This window comes from Pezoporus wallicus, unplaced genomic scaffold (genome assembly GCF_028554395.1).
Source record: "Pezoporus wallicus isolate ANWC-B61680 ecotype Strahan unplaced genomic scaffold, APGP_CSIRO_Pwel_v1 scaffold_2584, whole genome shotgun sequence".
Lineage (NCBI taxonomy): Eukaryota > Metazoa > Chordata > Aves > Psittaciformes > Psittacidae > Pezoporus > Pezoporus wallicus.
The window spans coordinates 10,232,556-10,243,746 of NW_026642851.1; the positions used below are offsets into that span (position 1 = coordinate 10,232,556).

Consider the following 11,191-nt stretch of genomic DNA (forward strand, 5'->3'; position numbering starts at 1 on the left):
GAGGTACATTTTGAATTTTTTACTGCATGGGCTTAAAAGAGAATGGTTTAACAATAGTGAATCCTCAGAGCATATTTGGATGTTCTTTTGTGCATTCACAATACTTCACTAACTGTGCATCTGTTATTTATAAGAAGATGGATAAAAATGAACACATGAATGAGGGATAACGAAGCCTTTTCCTTTGGTTTCATTTTTAATTTGTGTATCAAGAGATGGCAGTATATTATTCCATCCAGGCTATAAAGACTTACAGCCTTCTCTGCTGTAGTAGGGGAACCAGATTCCTTCAGCCTCTTAGAGAGGATACTCGGTCTCAGACAAGTAGGCAGCCTGGCATCTTGGTCATCTTTTGAGTTGCAGCGGTTTGTCACCACATACCAGTACTGCATTGATCAGTAAAGGGAAGAGAATCTAAATTTTGTCCAAAAGAATAAAAAACGTTTAAAAATATAAAGGTTCCTGGTACAAGCAAATGAAAAAGAGTACTTCTGATGGTGTTGTGGTTTGAGTGATCCTCCATCTAGAACATACAGCCATTTTACATAACTTGGCAAACAACAGCAAGAGTAAAACAGAATAAAAATGCATAGGAAGAAAGCTAGAACTTGGCCCAGAGAAAGGCAGTCAGAAGGAAAAATCTGTTTCAGCTACAAGTTCATGCTTAAACAAATTTAACATCCTCTTTGAAAACTAATTATGTCCAGTGTTCAGTCTGGATGCCTTACATATGACAAACCACAATGAGAAACAGACTTCTTCCAGTGTTTATACATTGAGCGTTAGACCTTGAACCATAGCATTTGTAGACATCATTGAACTCTAGATCACTGCTAGATTTCTGTAGCCCTTGAATTCATATCACAATGCATTAAAATTATTTTGGGCAAGTGCTGCCAGTGGCAACTCATGCATAGTTCATAACCAACATCTTTTTTTATTTTATTATGCTCTGGTTTTGCTGCCTTTCTTTTCCCCCCCTCGAGTCATCTTCATGTTAACATGATGCCTATAGGCAGTGTTCTCACAGAAGTCACTGTGTGGTGCCTTCATGCTTCTGTATAGTGATTTGATTTCTATGTTTGTCTTATTTTATGAATTAATATCTTTTAGCACCCCCAGATTCAAAAGGAATCACAATATATCAAGTACTTATGCTGTGATGATCAAGCAACCCTGCATCAGTGGGTAACAGGAATAAGAATTGCCAAGGTGAGATTAAAATTACATTTACTTAAATATGTTTTCTGTAAAATCATCTTGTCTTCCTCACGTTACTGACTGTCAGAACCTCAACTGGAAATGTTGTGACAAGAATGAACATCTATGCTAATTTTGTCCTAGGAAGAAAGAGTAGAAGGGCATGACCAGGATGGATTTGCTGAATGTTCCTGTGCCTTAGTTATCAGTGTGTGTTTCTCATTAACACGGGTGAATTCTGTAGCTGTAAAACTGATGTACTTGTAAAACTTACTCCACAGTTATCTGGCACAATAATAACGGGCTGCGGCTAAAGGTGTGCAAGCTCTGGTCAGTCCAGCTGAGACGTTTTTCAGACAGCTCTGTCCATGTTGTCTACCTCACCCTCTTCAAAAGGTCTTAACTCACAGCCCACTTTGTTTTGCACAGAACATTAAGGGAGATGGATTTATATGCAGCCCATTATACTGGCTGTGTCTGGCTGCACAGACCTACTCCTGTTAGACATATATTCTTTTCTGCCAGCTCTGCTGCAGGGCGGCATCCAACAAAGGTCTGGGGTGGTCATCAAGTTATTTTGTATCTTACACTGACAGAGCTGTTTTCTCTGGAGCCCAGGATTCAGTGTCCCATGACTCCAGTCTGAAAATGTAATACTTGGAAAGCATTGGAGAAAGATATTTATTGAGAACAGTTGGTTTTCAAGCCAAGTTTCAAGATTTTTACAGATACTGAAATGAACATAAAACATCAGAATGATATCAGTAGGACTCTCTCTGGTCACGGGGGTTTGTGTTTTATTGTGCTGTTAGGGAGATGCTTTCCACCTGGCCCTGTGCAGAAATAGGCACACCACTTGCAGAAAGCTATTTTTGAACAAAACTGGGTGGAAAGGAATGGGGTCGGAAAAGTTTTCCAATAGCAAAATGAGTGCTTGGCCTCTGTCAAGCTTAATACCATGCTTATTGTATTGTTTTGGTTTGCAGTATGGCAAGCTGCTATATGATAATTACAAATGTGCAGTGAAGAAGGCTGGCTTGTCCTCACGGTGGGCAAATCAAGGAACAGTGGAACAAGCTGCCCCTGCAGGATCCTTACCAGCAGGTACCAATGATGTCCCAGCAGTTGAAATCACATTTATTGCCCTCTTCTGTCATCATCAATGTTGAACATAGTCTTTGTTCAGAAAACCGTCCCTTCATTCAGGAAGATAGTGTTTTGCTCTGGACAGCCCAGTGTAGCTCTGATCTGCCTATAACTAAGCTAGCAGCAGAGCTCTCACTTTAAAGTTAGCACTTAGAGAATCCAAAGACAGTCCACCGAAGATCAGTTTAAATCTGCATAATTCAATAAAATGTTTTTTTTTCTGTTGGCATCTTAATACAAATGCTTTATCCTCCCTCTACATGTTACCAACTGATGGTCCATGTCTTGAAGTTTTCTGTTTGCCCATCTCTTACCCTGGCTATATCAGAGCTTTTCTTCCAATGAGTGAAAGGGATGACTGGGATCTCATTCTGAGAATGATCATTTTAGAGATTATTATAGGGTGAGCCATTCTCTTTCCCAGCCTTTCACTCATGTGTGATAATAATGTGGGTGTTGGAAAAGAATGCAGTGTAAGAAATGATTGGGTTATTTTCTAACTTTACTTTTCCAGTAGCTTAATCATACCACTGTTACCTATTTTATCATGGTACAGATAGAACAGTGCATGATGCGAGCTGTAACTTGCATGAATGTTTTTAGTTTACATGCATAAGTTTATGCTGTATTTATTAGGAGGGACATGCTGGCTAAGAACTTACTGACATAAGACAGGCAAAGTCAAAATCTGTGTTGGCAGTTAACATTCTGACTTCTCATGTGGACAACTCAAAATCCTCCAAACACCTTATCAGGGCTTCAGTTTGTCTTTTTTCTCAATACATGTGAAAAGAGGGTGATCTTTCTGCTACTCCTTGGAGTCAAATCATGGTGATAAATGCACATTTGGGATGGGGAGAGAGATTTTGAACAGTAACAGGCTGTTTAAAATCAAGGGATTTTCTGATGGTTGTGAGTGGGGGTATTTTAATGAGAGTGGATGAGACAGTCTTGGAGCATTTTGTGTTCTGGTATTGATTGCAGAAGAGAAGTGGCTGGCCAGTGGGGCTTTGTGCTGATGCTGCAGTCTGTAGTGGATATGGGCAGGATTGAGGCCTTGTAAAGAATATATATATATCTGTAACTTCAGCTCCTGACTAGAATGCAAGAACACTGTATGTGATCATGTATATTGCTAATCTTAGCTAATGGATCCCAGTAAATGATTAAGTAGCCTAGAAAGCTTTTAGTCATGTATGTTGTCTCTGTGGAAATATCTCTGATGGATCATTAGTGTTCTAATTGAGGCAAGTCACTGTGATTCTTTCTGTCTGAAAGTTATCATTACTGCCCTATATAAAACCTGGAGCCTGACTATAATACTATAACCTGAACTGCCTGACTGTGAGTAGTTGTTGGCTCATGGTTTGGAGATAGAATAAAGCATGTTTTCTTCTGTTCTGCTTTCAAATGGCTGTATAGCTATTTGTAGGGGCTGATTTCAGTATAGACTAAAATACGCTATAGAAAACTAGTCATTGTGACCTTAGCTGGGAACTGTACTCTGTTAACTTCAGTGGCAGCCACAAGCACTGTTTAGGAAGGCAGGTGGAACTTCTCACATCCTGTGAAGCCTGTAGTCCCTGGTCACACTACAGTATAGTCTGTGGGTCTGAAGTGTCCCAAGTGCCAGGTGTATCTCAGGCAATGTTGTTTGTCTCTATGCCTCATTGTGTGTGTCTTTGGATACTAAAAAAAAACAGTGTATGTTACGTGCCAGCACAATATTACAGTGTTTGAAGGATTAAGTAAGCTGCTTTATTCAGATGTACTTCCTGTAGGACTATCAGCTACAACCATGGAGGCATGTGGGCTTTATCATGTGGTAACTTACTAGTTTTAATGTAATGTATCATGTTTACTTTCCTTAGATAATGAACTGAATATTGAAAGTTTCAAAATAAGCCTGAAGTAGAAAACAGACATCCTCATGGATTTTACTGAATTAAGTATAAGAAACTTGTAATGAGTGGTTGCTTGGTGGAATTTGTAAAGATGTTTTTCTTAGTTGCTATTCCCTGATCTGGTTAATACCATGAAAATGTAACACTCCATTTCCTTTGTCTCCCCTCCTTGTCACAGGTGCTGTTCAGTCAAATGGACAGGTTCCCCAAATTGTTTGTCATTCCAGTGCAGAATTTCCAGAGGCTCAGAAGAAAGCAGATACATCAGGGGTACAGGTGAGCAGTTACAAGCAGTGCAGTAGTTAAATGTCACCTGTGAAACAGTTCTTCAGGTTTGTTTTTCTTCACACACTGTCTTTCCTACTCACAGTGTACTGTTATTACAAGCATTTGGCTCCTGGGCAAAGTGGCTGGTTCCCTGCTGCCCCTTTTTGGGTTTTACACACTGCAAATAGTGTGCCTGTAGCCCAGAAGCAAGGAGCCAGTGATGGGAGGTAAAGGCACAGTCACCCATCACTTTTATTCTTCAGAACAAGCTTTGAGTTCATGTAGCAGGATAGGGATGTGCCTACTGGGAGTCTCAAAGAGTCTGTGCTGCCAGAACCTCAGTGTAATTTCCTGTGTCTACCAGAAAACAGGTCTTGCCTTAGTAGCACAAAGGGTGTAGTACTGTTTTCAGCAGGGAACACTGCGCACAGCTGAAGATGAATGTGTAAGAAAGGAGAAAATGTGAAGATATAAAACATTACATGTTTTCATTAGGCTCTAAATGAATTTCTTGGTTAAGCTCCAGATTTTGACTACTTGCACCATCTCTGGCTATAAAAATATCAGCAGGGTACAGTGTGAGGACTTCAGAAACATCCTACAGAAAAAATAAACCCTGCATATGTTTGCAGTTCATTATTCATTCCCTCCATCATGCATAAAGTGCACAGGACAAGTGAAATGAAATTTGTAGAATTTTTCTGCCACCTGCATTGTGTGTTCTGTGCTTCTTGTTTCTGTCTTTGTAGAGTTCCTCTTTTAAAAAGATTTGTTTCTCTGTTCTGAACCTTACTTCCTCTGGAACAGGTCACATTCTCAGAACGCAGCCAGTGGTTCCCTCCTCCTGCATCTCATTTACTTCCATCTTTGTAGGCAAGGAGAGTGAGGAAGAGAAGGCTTAGAAGTTATACTTAGCTAATGCCAGAATTAGTACTGCTGACTGCAGGGTTGCAGAGCGCTTTTCTTTAGCAGAAGCAAACACATTGCTTAGCAAACATTGCTTTCTTCATCTCTCAGTTTCTATAAGCCTGGGACCAAGGGAGCAAGCTGAAGTCTTTTAGAGTGCACCATGCTACAGTCAGAGCTCTAAGCTAGCTGGGGCTAACTTGATAAATTAGCATAGCTAGAAACGCATTATGTTACAAATCTTTGTTTTCAGGACAGCAGACTTCTCCACAGGTTTAAAAGAACAGACTGTGTGTAGTAACTGTAAACAGCTACTAGTTGCTACCTGAAAAAAAGAAGAGCAAATCATATTCAGATATCACCAAATGGGCTTTATTTACGTTCAGAGCTAACAAAAGAAAAGCCACATAAAATTTTGTCAAAATAAACATTTCCATAATTAACTGCTACCCTGCATTTTATTTTTATCAACTTGTATGATGGATGCTTTGATTCATTTTTTCAAAAAGTTGTCAGAGGATTTGATTGCCTCATGACCTTGCAAACATGGCTACAACTTCATAGCTTCAAGGACCTGTTTGTCACACTACTGATTTGAAAGCGGATGCAGTATGGACCTGTGCCTTGCCCAGCAGACAAAAGACACCTTCCCCAGGCTTATCAGTGGCCCTTGCCAGGTCACTACTGAAGCATCTTTCCTATACTGTGCACGGCAGAGTCATGACAGATGGAGCTTTCCAAGTGCCTCTTCCTAGTGCTTGGCAGTGCTCTCCCACCCACACAGAGGGGGCCCAGGGCACTTTCCTGCAGGTAAATGCTTCACACCGTGCCACAAAGTGCTGGGGACAGCAGATACAGGCATGTAAACTTTATATTCCCAAGTCTGTCCATCTTCTTCCCGGTTCACTGCTGCTGTGTCTGGTGAGTTTGGCAGATAGGTGACTTCATTATTTTAGTTTGATCCAGAGATCCAGCAGTTGCTGCTAGAACAAGAGGTGGAAATACAAGAGCCAAAACTACATCTGCTTTTTATGTTCTCAAATCTTGCTCAGTATTTTTGGATGTAAAAACACAGCACAGATTTTATTTTTATTTAAGTCTTCATGTTCTCAGGGAATAAACAGCAGGGTGGAAGATCAAGAAAACATCTTTACATGTGTTAGTAACTGCAGTTGTTTGAGATTTTAAAAGCACTCAGATTCTGAGGACAGCACTCAAAAGCATTATGAATACTGTTAAAGGTCTGTAGGCAGCTCCAGAAAGAAAACAAAATACTATTGGCACTCTTCAGGCAAAATGTACTATACTTCATTTTGCTGTCTGTCTGCTGCAGTCTTCTCATGGATTTTCACATCTTTCACTGTTCTCAAGCAGTGGCATTAGTTTACATGTGCACTGACTCTGTATTATCCTTTTATTCCTTCTGCTTATTAAAGGCTAACTCAAATAACATCAGTGTACCTGGCCTGGTACAGCCAGTGATGAGGCCACAGAAATTCCAGAGTAAGAGGAACTTGCTGCAGCCGCCTCCTCCTCCACCAGAAAGGCGGTCATCTGCTATTTCTGCTTCACCAATTCTACCCTCCAAAGTCAAAAGAGACAGCGGCATTTTCCTAACAGATCCAGACATCTTTCCAGCACCACCACCTGCATTGAAGGTTGATTTTCCACCACCACCATCTGATTTCTGTGAACCTCCTCCTAATTTTGTGCCTCCACCACCAGCCTCTAGCAGCAGCAATGGAGATGTGCCATTACCCCCTCCACCTCCACCCGTCTCCACTAAGCCACCACCTCTGACAAAGAAACCTGTGCCACTTCCATCAAAAAGGCTGGAAAACACTGGACAAGCTGGAGAGCCACGGTCAGCTGGGCCACTTCCAACTGGGGGTGGAGGCAGGCAGGCAGATTTCATGTCTGACCTAATGAAAGCTCTTGAGAAGAAAAGGGGCAGCAACTCCTGAACTCTGGAAGCAGGTGAACTTCAAGCCATAGCTGTTTGTGAGTCAGCATGGTAAAGTTGTGTTGGATCAGGCTTCTCCAGGAGGAGTTCTCCTTCAGAGTTCCTCCTGGGAGGGTCTCAGGAAGTAAGATGGGGTGCCCTCTCTCCACCTCTTTGTCCCTGTAACTTGCCTCTTCTGCCCCTACCCCTCCATTATTAGCTACCATTCTGCCATCAGACTGAGGTAAGAATTGGCTCTAGTCTTGCTTCACTCCATAAGGACAGCCAGGGGTGGTGGAGCAGCACTCACAGAGCCAGCCAGTGAGGGAACACTGTGCCTGCCTCTCTAGTAGAGTTGGAGCTGAACAAAAATAGCAACAGTGTTGTGTGAATTTTGAGAAGTTCAAAGATCCCTTTTCACAGAATGTCCCGTAAAGGTTCTTTATGAGAAAACCCCCAACTGTGGGGGTCTTGATGTTTTGTTCTTTTTCAATAAAAAAAGATGCCAATGTTTTTCAAAAATAGTCTGTCTTTAAAAGCAAAACTTCAGCTAGATCATTCTGAGATGCAAGGCAGGACCAGGGCCATTTCCAGAGATGGTCACCCCAAATGTGTATAACTCCTGCTTCCATATGCAACTCCAGTCCTAACTTGTCAGCACTCACAGCTGCTGCCTTAAATCAGATTTAATTTGGTTAATCTTAGACAAAGAAGAATTTAGTTCAAAATCTTGTGTTTCTCGTGGTAAGCAGGATTTTGGTTTTACTGTTGGTTAACATTTGTCTTCAGACTGTACCTAGAAATAGTCTATCTTCTCAAAGACTTTGTAATTAACTTGTACCTGATCTGAATGTCTCCTCCTACATTTTTTTCCATTTGTTCTCCCATTTTAATTCTCCGTTGTTCATTTAGGCAGCAGCCATTATTAGTTCTCAAATAAAAATAGCTTCTATTTTATATCTGCACAAAGTGTTGTAGTTAATGAACAGGCATTTTACTGGCAATTGGTACCACTTCAAATATTTTAAAGAGGTTTTGTCTGTATGTGTTAGAAATCTCTTTGCTGCAGTTTGAAGCCAGCTTACCCCCTCTCCACCATCCCAGTACAGCTACACTGCATGCTCCTGCATTGGCTCCGCTCCAGTGGGGTCTTTGGTTTAGGTGAAGCATCTGACCAACCCAGAAGAAGTAGGGGACTTTTTTGGCTCTCCAAGGTGCATCAGGCTATCAAAGCCTGGCCTTCACCCCCACACAGACACCTTGCAGTCTCTGCACTGACTGACATCAATGAAAATGTTGCTGGTAGAATCTGAAGGTGTGACACTAACTGAGGTGCCACTTCACCTATGCGGTGTGGACCATTATCTTCCACGTTATCCGCAAGGTCACAGCACAAAGAGCCGCCCTGTTATCCAAGTACAGGCACCAGTACTGGCTGGCCTGCCACACTTTTGTTTGGCTGGTCCCTACTGCGTTTGCACTTTTTCGTGGCTGCATGAGTATAGTCCTCTACAAGATGGCAAAGACCAGGGCTTTGCTATGATAAAGCACAAACCACAAACACTCAGTATCTGGGAACCAGTCCCTGATAAGCTGGAGCAATGAAAGGCAAAACATGACCATCTCAACACAAGGAAGAGCTGGTAGTACCTGCTCAAAGCAGTAAAAGGACAGGCTCCTGGAAGGATGAGTGCAAGGCTCATAAGCTTAGTTCACGCTCTAGTTCCAAGTGCAGGATAAAAAAAAAATACTAACTAGCTAAAAGTAGGAGGGTTAAAACTAGGGGTTCATAAAAACAGATTAATTTTTTCCAGTGACTTTCTATATGTAGCTGAGGTAAGCATTATGCAGATCATTGAATGCTAAAGAGCTGGGTGTCATTTTCTGACAAGGTATTAGGAGTGCACATCTTCAGCACACTTGGGTGACAACAGCTGTCTGCTATCCAATTATTTTTAAACCAAATGAATTTTCTTTTATGAAATAAACACCCAGCATCAAACTAAAGCAGGACATATCCATAGAAAAATGTTGCACAATAAGCTGGTTTCTTTACATTCAGAGAGCTAAGACTTCCACATGGCTTTCCAAGCATTCACTCTCCTTACTAGAATGCTAAGCCTCCTGCCCTATTTCGTCCCTTCTCTTTTGTTACAGCACAATAAACTCAATCTTATACATTTTACATCTGCAGTCAATCATAACTCACACAATCTTACACAAAAGAAAAAGTTGAGCTTTCTTCAAAACAAAAAGAAATCCACAGAAAACTCCAGAAATCAATTAAAATGATGTGATGATTAGACCTCTATCAACTATTTTGTGTATGTACATGCTTGCATTGAATTTCTGAAATGTAAGCATTCAAACTCCATTCAGAGAACACAGCTACCATCTTAATGATACACAATTATCTGGCTTTATTTGGCATAAAAATATGCTACAAAGTACAAAAAGATCTTTCTTTCCAAGACTGTAAATCAAAGGATTTGTAAAAAATAGAAATTAATCTTTCTACCTCTATCTAACCTACTGCCACATGAAATTGCCCAATTACTGCAGACTGCCATAGTATGTATACTACTGGAGATTACAGTATTTTCGTGTGAAAAGACTTGAAATTGCAGCATGTTATTTTTAACCTCTCTCCATACCTCAACTGGAAGCAGTCTCAGCAGCTGTCATCTTTGGACTCTTACATCACTGATGTGGAAGGACCAACTTCAAGCGACCGCTTTTCCATCAGTCCTTAGGATTAGAAAGGTTAGTGTGGGAAAAACCTACATGTGGGGGGTCAACACCACTACTCCTCAGATCTGTCCTCTGCTACAGAAAGAGGAAGAGAGTCCAGGTAAACACCTCCTTGATTACCAGCCACAGTACTTCTATTCCCCATCTGCTCTTGCATCCACTGCTGTGTTTATGTAATGTGAAGGAAGAGGCAGCTCCAGAACCACAAGTGGAAGCCAAGGATTTTAGGGAATATATCATGAAACACAGTATTAATGCTTACATTGTCATAATAAACCGTAATGATGAAAACCTAGAAGTGGAAAGGAAGGTGGTACTAAATGCTGAGCATGACGTGGGCTTGTTTCTCTACTGTTACAAAACACAGTTAAAAGGTAGTGTTGAGATAACTATTCTGCATGTGGTTTTCACGCACTTCAGGCACTGAGAGTGGAAAAGTAGAAACTTAAATGGCTCATGTGGCAAAACTATAGGAGAGAAGTATTATTTATGGGTTGTTATTGGCAGTCTCAAAGTAACTGGAAAACATGCATTTTCTGTTTGAGAGTGAAGAGAGAGAATGATAGAATGGTTTGGGTTGGGAAGGACACCTAGTTCCAACCCCCCTGCTATGGGCAGGGACACCTCACGCGAGACCATGTTGCCCAAGGCTCTGTCCAGCCTGGCCTTGGACGCTGCCAGGGATGGAGCATTTACCACTTCCTTGGGCAACCTGTTCAAGTGCCTCACCACCTCACAGTAAAGAACTTTCTTATATCCAGCCTGAACTTCCCCTGTTTAAGTTTAAACCCATTGCCCCTTGTCCTGTTGCTACAGATTCAGTGTTGTTAAGGCTTATGAATTCTCATGGTCCTGCAGAATATTCTAAGACAGTTTTATCACCATTAACAGTCAGTACTGACTATTACAAAATTAGAATAGTTACTAAAAACAGGTAATCTGAACTGCATGGTAAAACCAGGGAGAAAAAAATGGCAGATATGCCAGTAAAACAGGGTAAGAGGACATACATGACTGAATCCATGAATGAACTCCTGGAGAAGTAGCTGACCTACTCCCTGCAACCAGAGGAATA

General features: G+C 41.3%; 1 protein-coding gene across 1 annotated transcript in view; it reads left to right on the forward strand.

Moving 5' to 3' along the window:
* APBB1IP (amyloid beta precursor protein binding family B member 1 interacting protein) overlaps window positions 1-8,322 on the forward strand; it is a 49,555-nt gene extending 41,233 nt beyond the window's left edge. Inside the window, exons 10-13 of the mRNA XM_057432567.1 lie at window positions 1,114-1,212; window positions 2,187-2,304; window positions 4,429-4,526; window positions 6,860-8,322. Coding sequence (XP_057288550.1) covers window positions 1,114-1,212; window positions 2,187-2,304; window positions 4,429-4,526; window positions 6,860-7,387 — 843 coding nt within the window. The 3' untranslated portion in view covers window positions 7,388-8,322. The remainder of the gene's footprint in view (window positions 1-1,113; window positions 1,213-2,186; window positions 2,305-4,428; window positions 4,527-6,859) is intronic.
* Window positions 8,323-11,191: the final 2,869 nt, after the last annotated feature.